General features: G+C 37.4%; 1 protein-coding gene and 1 non-coding gene across 3 annotated transcripts in view; both read right to left on the bottom strand.

Annotated features, from left to right (window-relative positions):
* Positions 1-19,962, bottom strand: part of LOC125884274 (hydroperoxide isomerase ALOXE3-like) — an 89,609-nt gene that overhangs the window by 67,894 nt on the left and 1,753 nt on the right. Inside the window, exons 1-17 of one of the 2 annotated variants that reach the window (XM_049569183.1) lie at positions 15,652-15,672; positions 15,305-15,478; positions 14,727-14,925; positions 13,059-13,184; positions 10,789-10,914; positions 8,456-8,581; positions 7,711-7,836; positions 6,198-6,272; positions 4,730-4,780; positions 4,510-4,597; positions 4,101-4,223; positions 3,887-3,990; positions 2,309-2,475; positions 2,010-2,153; positions 1,493-1,696; positions 1,192-1,278; positions 907-1,076 (exon numbers count right to left, since the gene is read on the bottom strand). In XM_049569183.1, coding sequence (XP_049425140.1) covers positions 907-1,076; positions 1,192-1,278; positions 1,493-1,696; positions 2,010-2,153; positions 2,309-2,475; positions 3,887-3,990; positions 4,101-4,223; positions 4,510-4,597; positions 4,730-4,780; positions 6,198-6,272; positions 7,711-7,836; positions 8,456-8,581; positions 10,789-10,914; positions 13,059-13,184; positions 14,727-14,925; positions 15,305-15,457 — 2,069 coding nt within the window. In that variant the 5' untranslated portion in view covers positions 15,458-15,478; positions 15,652-15,672. Of the gene's footprint in view, positions 1-906; positions 1,077-1,191; positions 1,279-1,492; positions 1,697-2,009; positions 2,154-2,308; positions 2,476-3,886; positions 3,991-4,100; positions 4,224-4,509; positions 4,598-4,729; positions 4,781-6,197; positions 6,273-7,710; positions 7,837-8,455; positions 8,582-10,788; positions 10,915-13,058; positions 13,185-14,726; positions 14,926-15,304; positions 15,479-15,651; positions 15,673-19,962 lie in introns of those variants that run through there. The other variant, XM_049569176.1, reaches the window with a different exon arrangement.
* Positions 14,284-14,365, bottom strand: trnas-cga (transfer RNA serine (anticodon CGA)). The gene has a single exon. It is a non-coding gene; the product is annotated as a tRNA-Ser (tRNA).

Raw genomic sequence — 19,962 nt, forward strand, 5'->3', positions numbered from 1 at the left:
TCCTAGTTGATATTTTTCTACATACTGCAGTAGTAAAGTATAACTCTTTTGTGAGGCAATTTAATGTCCATCTTTTTAGTACGATCAGTTCTGTTCTTTTTAAGAATTTGGTGCAATACTCAACACAGTTTGTTGAGAGTTAGATAAGAAGATCGATACACCTCTCATATTTGTGCACTAAATATAAAGCTACAGCTGGGTGGCAATTAGCTTAGCTTAGCATAAAGACTGCAAGTGGAGGGAAGTGATTAGCCTGGCTACTAGCACCTCTAAATTTTAGTAATTGTAAGAACAAAAGCTAGCTCACAGGGCTCTAGGGAGGACAAGGATATCAGGATATTTGGAAACCATGTTGTGTATGATCACTTGTTCAAACAGCAAATTGTCTTCGCATAAACAATATGTATTGTGTCCCTAATTCTAACAGCCGCTCTGTACGGTAAATTGGTTGACGTGCATTTCCAGTATACTGGAAAAAACAGCCTCAGTCAACTGTAAGTCATCTCCTGATCAGTAGTTGCAAAATCAGTCTAGGCTCTCTCTATACGATGGCCCAGCAGCAAGGCATTATTTACAAGAGCACAAAGCACAATTTGGGGAAGAACTCAGTGGAATAAAATAAAATCTCTAATTCTACATTTGTATTCTCAGGGTGCTTTCCTGGTACAGACTTCCTCTCCCTGCTGGAGCAATCTCATTAACACAGATCTGATGCCTCTGTGCTTTTGTTTTTTTTTTTACTTTGGTGTACTTCACGGCCTATAAATGCATTCTAACTAAGCCTGATATGGTGTAGGTTTTTTGCAGTGTTTAGCATGGCAGCTACACTTCACTCATATGTCCATGATTTTGTACCAATATTATATATTCATTAAGAGAATGCAGAATCAAAAGTGACTGTAATACCTGTGGATGATATCCCAAAGCTTGAGTCCATCATCCCTGTAGTAGAAGTTCGGCACGTCCTCCAGCCCACGCTCAGTGATGTCCTCTGGTATGCAGAGGGAGCTGTAGGTCACTGAGGACAGTGATTTCTGCATCAGTGTCACCATACCCTCTCCACCAGAGGCTGCAAACTAGCAGACAGTCAAATATGTAAGGAGTATAGTTAGAGACAAATACTGTACATGATATTGATGAAAAAAAAAAAAAGATTGTTTGTGTCGACTGAGTACATCCGTCTTTTTGTACCGTTGTGAAAACTCCAGTTTCGGATATCAAATGATCTCTCGCCAAGAAGTTGATATGCAGGGTGTAGCGGGTGTGAGGTGCGAGGACCTGAGAGAATGAGGGAACTCTGTCAGTAACACTATTACATGTTAACCAAGTCAGTAATCTTGATGCTTCTATACCATTTAACAGTGAGAAATAGTTAGACACACTAAAACATTATGATTCTTCAACTTTGGATGATACAAAAATCAGCAACTGGGAAAAACTACAACATAGAAAACTCCAACTACAGTAGGTTCAGTATTCTCCCCTCAGTTACCTTGTACAGTGGATGTGTCCTGTCCATGTTGCGCAGCAGTGACACTGCAAACACTTCAGCCAGCAGATGAGTGCGCAGCAGGTGAGAGTTGATTTGATGCTCGTTGAAATCTGCACTTCTCACAAAAATCTTGGCCGTCAACCAGTCGTACTCAGAATCAGTAGGAAGGAAGATGGGGTTGTCTTCTGCTGGAGTCTGCTTCAGCTGCAGGAGAAGGAAGGAGGTGTGGTTCATTCAATCCAGTATATCCCATACCAGTACTGGTCAATAATGTTTACAGTTTTTCTGTAATTGTATGTTAGTCTATTGATAACAGGTTTCATCTGCTTTTCAGTCAGATATTCTGTTGATCCTTTGAGGGGAATTTTTTTTGAATGACTAAAACTCAGACTGGAAGAAATGAACAGCATGTCCCTGTAGGGAGAATTCATAGCTACCATGTAGATACTAGCCATGGGACCTGATACTTGCATAGATCATTGTATCTTGCTTTAAGAACACTTAGGGAAAGTTTAACCTGAATAGCAACTGGCATCAGCTTATCATCAGGTGTTTTGTGGAGCAGGACGAGGGGAGCCATCAAGTACTGCTGTTTGTCATGGATGATGTTTGCTTTCACTCCCTCCAAACGCTTGTAGTCACACAGGAATATGTTGCCTTCCTGTTGTGGTGAGGAAATCATTTTACTCACATGCATACAGTGTGGACGTTACATATACTGACTAAACGTGCAACATGCAATCCCAAATGTAAAGCATCATGGGGCAAAACATGATGTTTTCTATTGCTAAGATCTATCAACGTCATGACAATCACCTCCATTTCATTTTCCAAGCTGAACTGACCACTGGGGAAGACCATGTCGTCAGTGACAGGAAAGTTATCAGGCAGAGCTGAACAGCGTCGGATCAACATGGGGTTGACGCCATTTAGAAACTGGTAGGCAAAAAAAGCGTCCTCCTTCCAGTGTTCCTGGACATAGTCTGGAAAAAGAGCAGAGTTGAACTTCATTGAGTTTCAAGCTAGAAAATCTTGGTGTTATCAGCTTAACTGTACCTGTACACTACATGTGAAAGTTAAAGTGAATCAGACATGATCTTGATTATATCCAATTCAATACAGTTACTCATCAATAAAAAACTGAAAAAATAATAGTAAACTACAAAAGGCATGGATGCTTACAGTTGCCTCTCTGTCAGCTCCACTAAATTTGTGTCAAATTTGTGCTCTTTTTCCACTTTGCAGGTCTTGATGGTGCTTTTTGTGGTTGGCTTTGGATGGTGGCAGCATGTGGCTGCGAGTCACTCATCAGGACGAGGAAATCAACTCACTGGTATGTAAATTCTCCTCCTGCTGACTTCTGTTAGCCAGCTGCTAGCTAGCCTGGTCAAGGTTTTCAAATGTAAACATCAGTAAACATCGAGGAAAAATAAGGAAGAATGAGCACCAGCTGAAATGGCATCCTGCTAGCTCTGTGCCAAGTCTTTATTTTATTTATTTTCAGATCTTTAATCAGTCATTATGTTGTTATGGTGCCTCTACGGGGCCATGGGGGACAAAAAAATAGATAGGTAATAAATAAATATGATGGGGGAGAAACAAATAAATTTGTGTTCTCCAGGGAAACTTCTGAATACTCTCACAAAACTTTTGCATTCTCCTGAGAAATATTTTGAGTCTCCATGTGCACCTGTTGCAGCAGTGCAACCTGCAAAGGGCTATGTGTAGGTGAAAATAGCCTTGATCAGCAGGTGTGGTAGATATTAAATACCCTCTCAGCCAGTCTCATCACTGATCTCATAGTTTTTCAACAGCTGTACCACACACAGCCATTTGCTGTTGACCTTCATTAAATCACCCTAAAAATGACACCAGGCAGCTACAATACAGACCTCTACACACATCAAACTGGTAGGTCGTAACTCGATATTCTGCTTTTCTACGACTGAGATGTTCGGTTACCCGGGCTCATCTTTATCATCTTTCTTTGTAAAGGTAGTGTTTCATGTTTTATCCTTGAAACACATTGCAGTGCAAACACTGCAACACTAATAACTGTAACACTAATCACAAAATAATGTGACCGTGTATGAGGTGAGATACTATTATCATACTCCATCGGTCTTTGGGTGCAGATTTGTGGTGATATGTTTTCGAGTTGTGACACTTTAAACCATCCAGTTATTTCCTAAAGTAAAGCTTTCAGTTTGTAGAGCCTGTTGTCACATTTAATGATGGTACAAATGGTAAAGCTGTTTCAGAGCTGTGATGAGAGAGTATTTACTGTGATAATCACTACTCCCACTGATCTTCCATGTTCCACTCCTCTCCCCCTGACCCCATATCCACCACACATATTAAGTATTCCATTACATTACGATGATAGCACAGTACCTGATATGTCAGTGTTTTTGCACCAGAACACCCCCTTGATGGCATCAATATCATGCCAGTTCTTCCTGGAATCAGCCAGTCCCTTCACTTTCAGCTCAACTAGCCTAGAAAATAAAAGCAAAAAGTAAGTTTACTTGGATGACTTAAATTTGTTTGACGGGACATACATAGTCGCATAGATAAACAGATAGATGACAGAATTTGAGGACTTTACCCAAAAGCTGCAGTGAGCTTAAACTCTGCATCCTTGGTGAAGGAGAACTGGACCTCAGAAGGCAGATCAGAGAGGTCTTCTGCCTTCATGCAGTGGGGTATTCCCTCTGCATGCTCATGCCAGCTGGGAAAAATTAAGAAGAGCAGAGTGGTGAGGAACAACAGACAGTCAAGATATCTGCATGTGCTGTTTTAGGTCAGAGTATACAAGCAGTACTTTACACCTCATGTAATTAACATTGCAGTTCTGCAACTTATAGTATAATAGAGCTGAATATACCCTGGCAGGTGTAACAACATTTTATATGGCAGTTAGTTTATCATTATAGGTCATGAATATAATCATATATATAATGCACGTTAGTTTTGGGTTGATAAAGTTAAAATGTGAATAAGCTCTGAGCACTCACCGATAGTCTTTCTCTCGCTGATTCCGGTCCGGCGGGCCCCAGAGCCAGTTGGACAAAGACAAAGTCTGAGAGCGTACTCCAGGTATAGCTAGAAAAAAACACAACAAGGTTTAAAATTCTTTGTACAGTATGTTGGAATTAATTTACTCCAGTCCAAGCAGTCCAGTTTGCAACTTCTGTCTGTCTTTTATGTTATCTGTGATCAGTGAACACCACTTACCCATGCGAGTCTCCTCAAATGCCACACTTTTTTGTTGAAAAACCATTTTGTCTAGCTCAAACACAAAAAGAAGCAAAAAACAATTATGAAATATACAGAAAATTAAGTATTATATGTTCACATACATATAAGCATTTTCACACTATTGAAGCAATATAGGTGTAACACTCAAGGAACATGGAGAGTGTTTAACAGCGTAATTAAAGCGAGCACTGGGACAAGTCAAATTATTTTGTTAAGATCACAATGCGATTATAAGTAAAGCAAAAGAAATTGGCTGGAAATGTATTGATTATTTTGTAAACATTAGATACAATTTAGCAAAAAATGAAAATGGTGTGGTAAGTTATTGTTCAAAATGACGTCTACATCTTTATTCTGTGTGTAGATGAAAAGGAAATACTTGATTTTAAAAACATATTTTTTAAAAAGTCCACTGATCATATTAAAACAGGAATATTGAATAAGAACTCATTATATATAATCTATGGTTCTGTGATAGTAAAATACATTACCTACTGTGTGCATGTATGGGCAAACACATACAAAACCAACACTAATTCAATGATATTGTATATTTCAAATATTTTTTATAACATTTTTTTTTCTATATTTGATGTATAGTTGTATATTTTTTGTATATTGTATTTTCTGTATATTCCACTTCTTGCCTAAATTTGAGTACTTATGTCAATTCTGGTACACTGAGAGAAAGTCAAATTTCTTGTATGCCCACACTTGGCGAATAAAGCTGATTCTGATTCTGATTCTAATAAAGAGGAAAGCGATGAGGATACCAAATTATTTTACAATTCAACAAATGCACGAATTATTAACCTACATGCTTTAAAATGTTGTGAACTAGTAAACCTAAAACTGCACAGATAATTTACAAAGCAAAAAATCTGTTGCTTCCTAACTGTATCCAGTGGTGGTTTGAAATTTAAGGGAATAAGTATGTTTGAGAAAAGGAAAAAAACAAGGACAAATTTAATATCTGTCAAAAGGGTTAACTTAGGGAATGATTGTGACAGGGAATAAGATGGTAAATATATAAAATGGAGGTATGATTTTTATTGTTGTGTGTGAGACTGTTCAGAACTTTGTGTTTATTCTGTTTTGTTTTTGTATAGCCTAAATCTAGTTGTGAAAGTGTTGCTTGTTTTTTTTAATACAATATGTAAGAAGGGTAGGTTTAATTAGCTCAGGCTTCACCCTACATCTTTTCTGTCAATATGTTTTGTTTGCCTATTCATTTTATCACTTTATTGTCATTATTATTAATATTTTATGTGCATTATTTTTGGAAAATTGTTACTAGAGTCTGTGGTTGAGAGACCTTAAAGAAAACATGTTGGAATTAATTAACTCCAGCCTCCTTGCAGTCTAGCTTCCAGAACTTGTCTTTTATGTCTTCTGTGGTCAGTGAACAGCGTACAGGATGTCAGACAAGCAAATTTGCACAAACCTGTTCCCTCTCTGAAGCAAGGCACCTCACTGTCAGTGTTGCCGCAATAGATGTAAAAGTTGTAGGTGTCTCCTGCTGGGGAAGAGAAACCAATGTCTGGATTTCAGAGGGGCTGTTTGTCTGGCTCTATCAGGAGCAAATTTTAAATTGAAAAACAAAAGTCAGAAAGCAAACACAAGGTGTATAAAAATCTATAAGTATTATGAGATCTAAGAAGAAGAAGCATCATAACAGTCTATTGGACCAGTATCAGAGTAACTCTATGGAGAGTGCTTAAACCAACACTAATCCAATTTTCACATTATAGGAAAACTCTAAGAACTATAAAACACTTACCGCACTTACTGCATGTTTCTGTATATTTTTAAACACTTGCCCTCTGTTTTTAACCTATTTTAACCCCACACATGCATCATCATATCAGTTTATTTAATTCAATTGAAGACTTATTATAGGATCTTTTACCATAGTTCAGAAGATTTATGATTAAACATACTTAATAATAGATTTGTTTATTCATTTATTGACGTGTTCATGGACCTACTTATCTATTTACTTATCTCATAAATCTCATCGGCAGTCGCCAGGTTATTTCTCCAGAGACCCTGGATGATGGGAGAATCGTTGATAAATAACAGAGTTCCTGTTGCGCCACATGTGCTGTGACCAAGTGCCCTGAGATTTTATCCAAAATTTTAAATCATTGTAATGTTCATGGGGCTCTTCTAACGCCTATTGGGACTCCTAAAGGGACATTTTTAGGTATTTCCGTACTACTAGTCCCCGAGAGCCAATGCCCCTCGGAACACTCTTCTCATAGCGCTGTGTTTACGAGAATGGGACAGATGGAGAGTCACAGTTGCCTTGACCTTTGACCACCAAATTCCAATCAGTCCATCTTTGAGTCCGAGTGGACGTTTTTGCCAAATTTGAAGAAGTTCCTTCGAGGTGTTCTTGAGATATTGTGTTCACGAGAATAACAAAGTCACAGTGACCTTGACCTTTGACCTATGACCACCAAAATCTGAACACTTCATCGCTGAATCCAAGTTAACATTGGTGCCAAATTTGAAGAAATTCTTTCAAAGCGTTCTTCAGATATTGCGTTCACGAGATGGGGATGGACACATGACCAACCCAAAAACATAAGGCCGCCAGCCATGGCTGCTGCTGACATGGAGGTATATAAAGGCTCAGTATTATAAGCTTCAGCCTACACCTTTTCAGACAGTACTTTTTATTTCCCTTGTAATTTTAATGCCTTTTTGTTATTTATTCTCTTGGGCATTTATTTTGTTAAATTGTTTATAATAATTGTTGATAAGACTGAAATCAATAACTGCCTACTGCCACTACAAAGACAATGCTTTGAAGCTTGACGAACCCCAACAAGTTTAAAATACACTGAAATGAATTTACTCCAGCCTCCTCATGGTCCATCTTGCAGATATTGTCTTTCTTCTGTGGTCAGTGAACAGCATACAGGATGTCAGACAAGCAAATTTGCACAAACCTGTTCCCTCTCTGAAACGGGACACCTCACTGTCAGTGTTGCGGCAATAGATGTAAAAGTTGTAGGTGTCTCCTGCAGGGGAAGAGAACCCAATGTTTGGCTTTCGGATGGGCTGTTTGTCTGGATCTATCAGGAACAGATATTCACAACATAGAACAAAGAGACAGTTAACAAATATGAGATATAAAAATAAATGAATAAGTATTGTGAGATCTTATAAGAGGCAGCATCATCACAAACTACTGAAGCAGTATAAGAGTAACACTCAAGGAACACCAACCTGTTCTCCTCAAGGAAAACCAACCTGTTCTCACTCCAACTCATCCCAACTTTTTTGTAACGTGTTTCAGGCATCAAATTCGGAATGAGTGTGTGTTTACGAAAAACTAAAAATGATCAGTTTACATGTTAAATATCTTGTCTTTGTACTGTATTCAAATGACTATATAGTCAAAAAAGATTTTCAAATCATTGCATTCTGCTTTCGTTTATGTCTTACACAGTGTCCCAACTTCTTTGGAATGGGGGTTGTTAATGCTTTAAAATATTGTGGTTTATCTTAAAATTTTCTTGGAAGCACGAAATCATTTGCTTCCTAACTGTATTCAAAGATGCTTTGAAATTAGAGAACTGGAATTGGAATTCATTTACTCCAGCCTGCTGATAGTGCAGCTTGCAGAACGTGTCTTTCCTCTGTGGTCAGTGAACAGCCTACAAGATGTCAGACAAGCGCATTTGCACAAACCTGTTCCCTCTCCGAAGCGAGGCACTTTTCTGTCAGTTTGCCGGCGATCACTGGGAAAGTTGGAGGTGCCTCCCTCAGGGGGAGGGATCCCCGTGTCCAGTTTTTCGAAGGGCCGCTTGCCTGGCTCTTTCAAGGACAATTTTCAAAAGAAAGAACAACATATATGAAAATAAATAAATTATTATTATTATTATGATTTGTTGTTATATTTTACTAATTATTATTATAATTATTATGAGATCTGGTGGAAGGAGCATTATCACAAACTATAGGAGCAGTGTGGGAGGAGCACTCAAGGAACACCTACAGCATGATTAAGAAGGGTACTGAAAAGCAGATAATTCAAATTACTTTGTAAAGATAACAATATAAAAATAAATAAATCAAAGAAATTGCCAATAAATGTAATGATTATTTTCTAAATGTTGAAAACAATTTAGCAAATGAGATTGTATAGCTGAGAAATAAGGATGGTGTAGCTGAAGACATTGTCCGTAAAGCCTCCTATTATATCTTCATTAGAGGCGTTGATTGATAAGGACATACATGAAATTATTAAACAATTTAACATCAAAAAGTTCACTGACTGGACTGAAATTAATATGTTGTTAGTAAAAAAAATACTAATAATACAGTCAGACCACTGATACATACATTTCACAAATTTAAAAATCAATCAATTGTGTAAAACAGAAAGAATGTCTAAAAATAAATGACAATTGATCAAAACATATGTTGGAAACCATATGTTAATATATTGTAATATTGTGTAAAACTAAGGATATCTTGAATCAGGACTCACTAGTATGAATTTACGGAATCAAGATTAAAGACAAATAAAAGAACAAATGGATGTATGTCTGTAGGAATGGCATTGAAGCAGCAAGAAATTAAGGATATGCACTTCACTTTGCAAACTTTGAGATGAAAAAAGACTTAAAATAAGGCGGTAAACATATATACATAGATATTGTGCAATTATGTTGTTCAAATCTGTGTCTTGCTGTACTACAGGGTTGTCTAATGTGTATCTTGTTTGTAAGATGGTTGTATCTGTTATACAGCTATGTTGCATTATGTGCCCAAAACAAATTTCCCATTTGGGACAATAAAGCTTATCTTATCTTATCTTATCTTATATAAAACTGAGGTATTATTAAAATTATTGTGTATGAAATGCTTCGATCTTTGCTTTTGTTTTGTTTTTGTATGGTCTAAACCTAGTGCTGAAAAGGTTGTGTATTAGCATAATACTACCGTAAAACTTCAATTAGTAGCCGGGGCTATTATTTGGTTGAATTACTAAAGTCAACAGGCTTGTATTTGGGACAGGCGTCTACATGGGACAGGCCTTTTAAACTAAAATGTTGCTCATCAAAGATGGAAAATACATTAAAATTGTTTATTTGAACCAGTACGAATATAACGTATGTAAAAATTAGGCTTCGAATAACATATCAATTATGTGTTATGTTATGACACTTGTTTCATGGCACTTGATGGTTACAGCATACGACACACTTTATCCTGTTAAAACAACATTCACAACTTGGATTAATTTTTATGAAAAGCACTTTCGATTCTTTTGATGGGTGGACCCTTATGGACTAAAGAAATATAAATAACTTACTGAGTAATCAAGGAAAAGACACATATTCTGACTTTATGACAGCTTCTGAGGGGGAGAGTCACCTCGTGTTTTTTGTCATGCTGATAAATCTGAATGATTTACAGACTTCTCTGGTGCTCATGGTTTCAGTAAAATGAACTAAACCAAGCTAACATTTAAACATTTGTATTTGTACGTGCGATCTAAGCAGCTAACTCACGTTAGCTCAAGTGGGTAGTGAACATCCTGGTTTTATACGTCCAAAGAACCAGACCAGGCGTCTAATTGAGACAGGCGGTTATTTGTCAAAATGTGTAGATACACGGTGTTAGTGAAAGGGACTGGGCATTTAATTGGGAATAAGCTTTTTAAGTGAAGTTTTATGGTATTTAAAAGATAAAGTACAATAAGCTTTACCTTCAGCCCACACCTTTTTTTGTTAATATGGTATTTTTTCTTTTTAATTAAATGCCTTGTTTTTTTTTTGTTTGTTTTTTATGTGCACTCTTTTTGGAAATTGTTATTATAGACTTTGAAATATATTACTACCACTACTAAAGAGACAATGCCGTGTTTGAAAGACTCCCAGACCTTAAAGAAAACATGTTGGCACTAATTTACTCCAGCTGGCTGGTAGTGCAGCTTGCAGAACTCGTCTTTCTTTTATGTCTTCTGTGGTCAGTGAACAGCGTACAGGATGTCAGACAAGCAAATTTGCACAAACCTGTTCCCTCTCTGAAGCGAGGCACTTTGCTGTCAGTTTTCAGGTGATCACTGGGAAAGTTGGAGGTGCCTTCCTCAGGGGGAGGGATCCCCGTGTCCAGTTTTTCGAAGGGCCGCTTGCCTGGCTCTTTCAGGGACAATTTTTAAAAGAAAGAACAACATATATGAAAATAAATGAATAAGTATTATGAGATCTGGTGGAAGGAGCATTATGACAAACTATAGGAGCAGTGTAGGAGGAGCACTCAAGGAACACCTACAGCATGATTAAGAAAGGTACTGGAAAAGCAGATAATTCAAATTACTTTGTAAAGATAACAATATAAAAATAAATAAATCAAAGAAATTGCCAATAAATGTAATGATTATTTTCTAAATGTTGAAAACAATTTAGCAAATGAGATTATATAGCTGAGAAATAAGGATGGTGTAGCTGAAGACATTGTCCATAAAGCCTCCTATTATATCTTCATTAGAGGCGTTGATTGATAAGGACATACATGAAATTATTAAACAATTTAACATCAAAAAGTTCACTGACTGGACTGAAATTAATATGTTGTTAGTAAAAAAATACTAATAATACAGTCAGACCACTGATACATACATTTCACAAATTTAAAAATCAATCAATTGTGTAAAACAGAAAGAATGTCTAAAAATAAAAGACAGTTGATCATAAAATATGTTGGAAACCATATGTTAATAATGCAAAAAGTCTAAAACTATTAATATTGTAATGTCAAGTAATATTGTGTAAAACTAAGGATATCTTGAATCAGGACTCACTAGTTTGAATTTACGGAATCAAGATTAAAGACAAATAAAAGAACAAATGGATGTATGTCTGTAGGAATGGCATTGAAGCAGCAAGAAATTAAGGATATGCACTTCACTTTGCAAACTTTGAGATGAAAAAAGATTTAAAATAAGGCGGTAAACATATATACATAGATATTGTACAATTATGTTGTTCAAATCTGTGTCTTGCTGTACTACAGGGTTGTCTAATGTGTATCTTGTTTGTAAGATGGTTGTATCTGTTATACAGCTATGTTGCATTATGTGCCCAAAACAAATTTCCCATTTGGGACAATAAAGCTTATCTTATCTTATCTTATCTTATATAAAACTGAGGTATTATTAAAATTATTGTGTATGAAATGCTTGATCTTTGCTTTTGTTTTGTTTTTGTATGGTCTAAACCTAGTGCTGAAAAGGTTGTGTATTAGCATAATACTACCGTAAAACTTCAATTAGTAGCTATTATTTGGTTGAATTACTAAAGTTAACAGGTTTGTATTTGGGACAGGCGTCTACATGGGACAGGCCTTTTAAACTAAAATGTTGCTCATCAAAGATGGAAAATACATTAAAATTGTTTATTTGAACCAGTATGAATATAACGTGTCAAAATTAGGCTTCGAATAACATATCAATTATGTGTTATGTTATGACACTTGTTTCATGGCACTTGATGGTTACAGCATACGACACACTTTATCCTGTTAAAACAACATTCACAACTTGGATTAATTTTTATGAAAAGCACTTTCGATTCTTTTGATTGGTGGACCCTTATGGACTAAAGAAATATAAATAACTTACCGAATAATCAAGGAAAAGACACATATTCTGCCTTTATGACAGCTACAGAGGGGGAGAGTCACCTCGTGTTTTTTGTCATGCTGATAAATCTGAATGATTTACAGACTTCTCTGGTGCTCATGGTTTCAGTAAAATGAACTAAACCAAGCTAACATTTAAACATTTGTATTTGTACGTGCGATCTAAGCAGCTAACTCATGTTAGCTCAAGTGGTTCGTGAACATCCTGGTTTTATACGTCCAAAGAAAATGTGTAGCCACACGGTGCTAGAGAAAGGGACTGGGCATTTAATTGGGAATAAGCTTTTTAAGTGAAGTTTTACAGTATTTAAAAGATAAAGTAGAATAAGCTTTACTTCCAGCCCACACCTTTTTTTGTTAGTATGTTATTTTTTCTTTTTAATTAAATGCCTTGGGTTTTTTTTAAAAAAAAAATTATGTGGACTCTTTTTGGAAATTGTTATTACAGAGTTTGAAATATATTACTACCACTACTAAAGAGACAATGCTGTGTTTGAACGACTCCCAGACCTTAAAGAAAACATGTTGGCACTATTTTACTCCAGCTGGCTGGTAGTGCAGCTTGCAGAACTCGTCTTTCTTTTATGTCTTCTGTGGTCAGTGAACAGCGTACAGGATGTCAGACAAGCAAATTTGCACAAACCTGTTCCCTCAATAAAGCGAGGCACTTTGCTGTCAGTTTTCAGGCGATCACTGGGAAAGTTGGAGGTACCTTCCTCAGGGGGAGGGATCCCCGTGTCCAGTTTTTGGAAGGGCTGCTTGCCTGGCTCTTTCAGGGACAATTGTTAAAAGAAAGAACAACAGAGACAGAAAACAAATATAAGATATATGAAAATAAATTAAAATTAAAATTAAAGTATTATGAGATCTGGTAAGAATGAGCATTATCACAAACTATTGGAGCAGTGTGGGAGGAGCACACAAGAACACTGACAGTACTCAACAGCATAATTAAAAAAGGTACTGGAAAAGCAGACAATTCAAATTTCTTTGTAACGATAAAAATAAAGAAATCAAAGACATTGCTAATAAATGTAATAATTACTTTCTACATGTTGAAAACAATTTAAGCAAATGAGATTGTGTAGCTGAGAAATAAGGATGTGTAGCTGAAGACATTGTTTATCGTTTATAAAGACTCCTATTATATCTTCATTAGGGGTGTTGACGAATATGGACAAACATGACACTGTTACAAAAATTAACAATGAAACTCCAGTGATTGGACTGAAACTGATATGTAGAATATATAGAATGTAAAGTGAAACCATTGACACAGCCTGTCCAAAAATGTAAAAATGAATAATGTTCACATAAGGAAGACTTTATGGTGTAATAACTGTTCAGAAATTATGTTGGAAACCACCAAATAATGTTAAAAACAAAGCGTTTTCAGTGATGGTTTGAAATTACAAACAAGTGTAAGATGTATATTCGTAAATGGATGGCACTTGTATACCACCTTTCTAGTCTTCTGACCACTCAAAGCACTTTTTACATTACATGTCACATTCACTCACTGGTGGCCGAAGCTACCATGCAGGGTGCTGCCTGCTACTCAGATTTTAATGCACTCAGACATTGATGGAACAGCCATTGGAGCAATTTGGGATTCACTGACTTGCTCAACTTTGGCATGCAGACTGGAGGAGCCGGGGATTGAACCTCTGATCTTCCAATTGTTAGACAACCTGCTCTACCTCCTGAGCCAGAGCCGCCCAAAAGCTTTGATCTTTTTTTATTTAACCTGTGCGTTTGGCTAGTCTCAGCTTTGTATTGATGGATATGCAGCCCAGATACGGCGGTTGGCTCATTTAGGAATTGTAATATTGCACCTGCAACATTTAATCATTAAACACAGTAATAACCGCTGTGAGTAGGATTTGAACCTACACAGGGAAACCCCATTGGATTTCGAGTCCAACACCTTAACCACTCGGCCATCACAGCTCTGTCCATCAAGGGAGCTTACTCATGCAATCAATATGGCAAGGCCTGTAGTAATTTTTGTTTTCATTTTCATTTTAATGCCTTGTTGTTATCTATTCTTTTTTGTGTGCATTATTTTTGGGAAATTGCCAAAATGGAACAAAATAAAGTACTACTCCTGCTGAAAAGGACAATACTGTGTTTGAAAGACTCCCAGAGTGTGAAGGAAGAGCTACAACATGGTTTAAAATTGTTTACAGTATGTTGGAATTAATGTACTCCAGCCTCCTTATAGTGCAGCTTGCAGGACTTGTCTTTCTTTTATCTCTTCTGTGGTCAGTGAACAACATACAGGATGTCAGACAAACACATTTCCACAAACCTTCTCCCTCTCCAAAGCGGTGCACCTCACTGTCAGTGATCCATTGGCAGATGACCAACTTGAAGGTGTCTCCCTCGGGGGATTTCACTTCCACCTTGGTTGGAAACCACTTGTCCGGATTTTGGGAAGGCTGTTTTTCAAGCTCTATCCGGACCAGCTTTCCAATGGAGACAGGGCAGGACACGGTAAAAGTAGACACCTGGAGTAAAGACAGAAATGGTTTGAAAACATTTATATGAGAGATAAAGTGTATCTGGTAACCAAGAACTGAGCAGTAACCCAATGCTTATCATACAATTACTGAATGTAGAAGGGTGGACAAAGTACAACTTGTGCAGTATGCACAGTATGTACACTGCATAAATTACACTTTTTTGGGGATTTTTTTTTGTAGCTCATCTTGGTGGCTATAGAATGAAGAGTTGCACAGCAGCACATATGCTGTCATGGCCCATAGGAATCTGATTTGGCAAGAGTTTACATAACCTTTTCTGCTTTGTGAGCCTACAGTCTCGAATAGGTAAAGTTGAGGATGTGGGTTATACATTTAAACACAGAGAGGGATATGTCAGACTTACTGCTCCTCTGGTGAAGGATGACTCTCCCTTGGAGTCCATGAGCCTCGTGCGTTCGCTCTCACCATCCTTTCCCACCAGCTTAATGAAGACATGGTCACAAGTGCCAGCATCATCCAGATAGGAAGTGGACACGGTCACTTGATAATCAGCCATTTTCACTATCCTGGAAGAACCCTGGTGGGGCGAGAATAAAGATAACCAATCTCAGCACTGATTGTGTTAACTGTCACTAGACGAAGTGAAAAAAAATTAAAATACTGGTATCACAATGAAAAAAGCATCAGCAAAAAGGTATTATAACACCTAATGTCGTATTTGTCTTTTCCCACTGATAATGCATCACTCACCTGTTGAATGAAGAAGTTCCTTTGATGAACTGCTCATTTGATAAAATAATCCTCACTGATTCCTCTTTTTATCTACACAGTTTTGTGGGAGTGTCTGATCAATAAAAGTTAACAATTAGCTCTTCTGATGAACTGTGGACATGTTTGAACACAAACCACAGAGCAATGACAAACCAGTTCTCCCACTGTTACATATGAGAACATCGCAGTCACTAAAAATATTAGTTCCAGGTAAATGTTCAAACAACAGCAGAAAACATGTTCACTCATACAATTAACCCAAATTTATCTGATTGTTCGTAATTGTAACATGAAAGTAAACTTTTTCTATAATGTGGAAAATACATACAGTAGAATACACAGTTACAGCCATCTAAAGTTGTTGCTTCCAGCCAGAGGCTCGTTGTTGGCCAACCAAGTGGCATCCAGTTTTCAGCCATATTTCATTGACATATTTTCGTTTCCAAATATGTTTATTGGGAAACCAGTCAGTTAACAGTGAAATTGACAGTCGACAGTTACATTTCCTTTTTTTAATACAGAAAATAAAAAATAATAATTCCACAAACACAATCCCTGACAGAAATGACAAGTGAGACAAATAGCAAATTATAAGCAAACAAAACCAAAATCAAAACAAAAACCAACAACAACAAAACAAAACAACAATAGAGCATACCCCCCCAACCCCCCATCCACCCCTCCCTCCCTAGGAGTGCATTTAAACTAGAGTCTCAGTCAGATTCTCTTTCGAGATGAGAGACCAAAGGCCGTCAAATTTTATGAAAGTCCTTCAGTTTATCTTTCAGAATAAATCTAATTCTCTCCAAATGTAAGGTGTCTGTCAAATCAGTCAACCAGTGCTTGAAGGAGGGCACCTCTTTCTTTTTCCAGTTAAGTAAGATCAGGTTTTTTGCTGTTATAAAACCATATGCCAGAAGACGTTGCTGTGCAACAATTAGTCTCCGTAGCTCATCAGATGTTCCCAGAATTATTAAGATAGGATCTAGTTCTAATTGGACCCCCAAAATCACAGAAAACAATTGAAATATTTCATACCAATAGTTTTGAAGTTTGGGGCAAAGAGTACAACTATGTGATAAGGTAGCCTCCATAGACTCACATTTCTCACACAAAGGTGAGACTTCAGGAAATATTTTATGCAACTTTGTCTTGGAATAATATAGTCTGTGCAGGATTTTAAATTGTATTAAGCAGTGTCGGGCGTTAATGGAACATTCATGGATGTACTCCAAACCCTCTCCTCCCGCACATTGGGAAGTATCAAGAACCATTCACATATTTTCAACAGCATAAACACTGATTGTACCCCACATTTCACCATAGTGACTTTGCCAGTATCTTTGACAGACAGTGTCTCATCTATATTATGTATCAACTTGCTTGAGCTCTCCATTTAAGTTTAGATATAAGATGTCAACACTGAGTAAAATATTGAGGATTAGAATCACAGCATCAGAATCAAATATTGAAAGCAAATACTCCTCATGTGCATCATCATCAAACTTCCCCAGAAATGTAGCCTGGAACCAGCAGGTGGTCTGTGGGTGCTCAGAGGCTGGAGGAGTACTACAGTATTTTACTGAACTAGTTCTGGGGCCGTATTCACAACGCTTCCTAGCACAAAGAGTTGCTCCTAATGACAAAATTCTAATTCTCGTGACATTTTCTTAGAATTTCCCCTTAAAGTTAAGACTAGGTCCTCAGATCTGAAAAGAGCAGTGAGGAGGACTTTTAAGAGGCTTAGGAGTTTCTTAATCAGAGGAGAAAACAGTGGAAACACAAAGAGGTCGGAGAATTATTCTCCAAACGCCTGGATGACAGTGAGTTAATGAAATGCTACAGATGAGGTCATGCAGGGATAATATCTGTGGTCGATCTCATTTGGGATACACACACATTTCCCACCTGACGCCAGGTCAGGTAAAAATTGCTGTCCTTTCCTTGCTCACAGTCGCTCTGAAAACATTCAGAGCTAGGACTACTTATTAAAAGCTCTTAGGCTAAGTTAGGAGCTTTCTGAGAGTACTCTCAGAATGTTGTGAATAAGGTCCCTGGACTGTGGTAAGAGGTTTTTCTTTCTTTTTTCTTTTTTTGGTCATCCTTATTCAAATACATGAAGGGGAGAAACAACTCTGGATATAATGTAGTTGGGTAGAACACCACAAACTATGGCCTCGTAACTGCTAAAACACATGGTATCATCTCATAGTGTCAAAAAACAGATTATAGACATTATAAAATTAGACTTAATGGCAGTACAGTTATATTGGATTGCAGGTGTACCTAAAAAAGTGGCCACTGAGAGTATCAGCTGGCTCAAACAGAGTAGCTGACGTACATTAAGATATTTATATTGGTCACAGACAGCTCAGTTTTGTCAGTGCAGAGCTTCTACAGCACAGAGCAACTGTGCAAGAACAGTTGATTTAATAATGTTTGCTTTGAAACAGAAAATAATATTTAAAAGTTTATTTGTTAATAAAAAAAAAGATCAGAAATGTAAAATTCATCTTGGTGACATGAATGACTGTGTCAGAAATTCATGACATCCCATCTTATAGTTGTTGAGATATTTCAGACCGGAAGTTGTGAATTTATCAATACTGTCATTTTTCATACTGTGCCTAATGACCATGATGCAGTGGTGGCCTGTGGTATAGGCAGGTGAATACTGAGAGCGCCGTCATCCATAATTTACATTTTGAAATGTCCTTGTGGTTTAATGTAAGTGGACCAAAAGTCCATCTCAAACTGAGAATTGCTGAGCATAAGGCTGCCATTAGAAATGGGATCATGGATTATGCCATTGCTAGACACTACACGGAGAAAAAACATGGCTCAGTCACTTCCCTTAAATTTGCAGGCATTGGAAGAATACACTTTGGATCCAGATACTGAATGCACCTGAGCCACATGGACTTAATGAAACACTGGACTGAGTCATTTTCTGTGATATAAATATTTACATATATCTCCCTCCACAGGTAATTTGGATCCATAGGGAGAGATGAGCCACTAGGTCCCTGGTCACTTTCCTGTTACTCCCCCTTTCCATCTAGCAGTGCCAAAAATTAAAAAAAAAAAAACCCAAAACATTCGGCCACAGGGGGGGCCATAGCGATTGGTCTCATTTTAGCCATTTTTAAGCAATTTTCTGTTGTTATAGCGCCACCCAGTTGCCAATTAGAGTTAAATTTCTCCAGTCACCTGGAGAGAAACTAGCTCTCTAGCGCCCCCATTTTGTTTGATGGGGTCAATAATGGAGGGGTCCCCTCAGATTATGTGTGGTCATATGCCTACAAAGTTGCGTGGTGATTGGTGAAACCCTTGAGATGTTATACACCTTTATGTGATGAGCCACGCCCTCCGCAATATTCATTGCCTTATAGAAGCTCAGTTTTAGTAAGTTTTCCAACTTTTGCCAAGAGCGAACTTTAGATATTGGTCCCTAGATTATGATCACTGAGTTTCATGCAGATCAGTCAAACTTCCTAGGAAGAGATCGATTTTAAGTGTTTATCAAAAGATTCAAAATGGCGGAAAATGTATATAACTCATGTTCCTCATGAGGAGAGGCATCTCTGTGCAAAGTTTCATGTCTCTACGACATACAGGGCATGAGATATGCCCATTCAAAGTTTGCAATTTCAATCGGTTGCTATAGCGCCCCTCTTTAGCCAATTGATGCAATATTGCTTCATTCACATCCTCCATGACCCTCTACCACTGTGCCAAATTTCACATGGATTGACCAAGTCAGTGAGGAGAAACACGTGGAACAGACACACAGACACACACACAGACAGAGTTTTTGTCATTATATAGTAAAGGAAGATTCTTGTAACTCTTGTGATCTTTATGCATCTTGTTTGTTTTTTGATCTATGCAATTTGGGTGAATTTATCATGCTTTTTGGATGATTCGTAAATAATATTTTGAAAAAAAAATTTTTTTTTACTAATACTATTATTATTTTTGAAATATTACAGGACACAATAACATAAACACGAGCAAAGAGTCCTAAATAAGAGAGTTTTGTTTGTTTGTTTTAATCTGGGTTCCTGCCGCCCCCCTCCACAGCTGCGTACACTATCTGCTCTCTGGGGGAGATGGTCGAGTTATCCGACGTCACTGAACTACCTCTACACTACTGAGAGGAGTGTATGTGGGGAGAAAGAAAACAGATAAAACATATCCGTGTTGAAATCAGGAGGAGGAGAACTATTTATCGTTACCTCTGAGCAGCCAGTGCCTGCAATGAGCAGTCCACAGAGGTTGCACTGAATT

The sequence above is a fragment of the Epinephelus fuscoguttatus genome, linkage group LG3 (genome assembly GCF_011397635.1).
Source record: "Epinephelus fuscoguttatus linkage group LG3, E.fuscoguttatus.final_Chr_v1".
NCBI classification, from domain to species: domain Eukaryota; kingdom Metazoa; phylum Chordata; class Actinopteri; order Perciformes; family Serranidae; genus Epinephelus; species Epinephelus fuscoguttatus.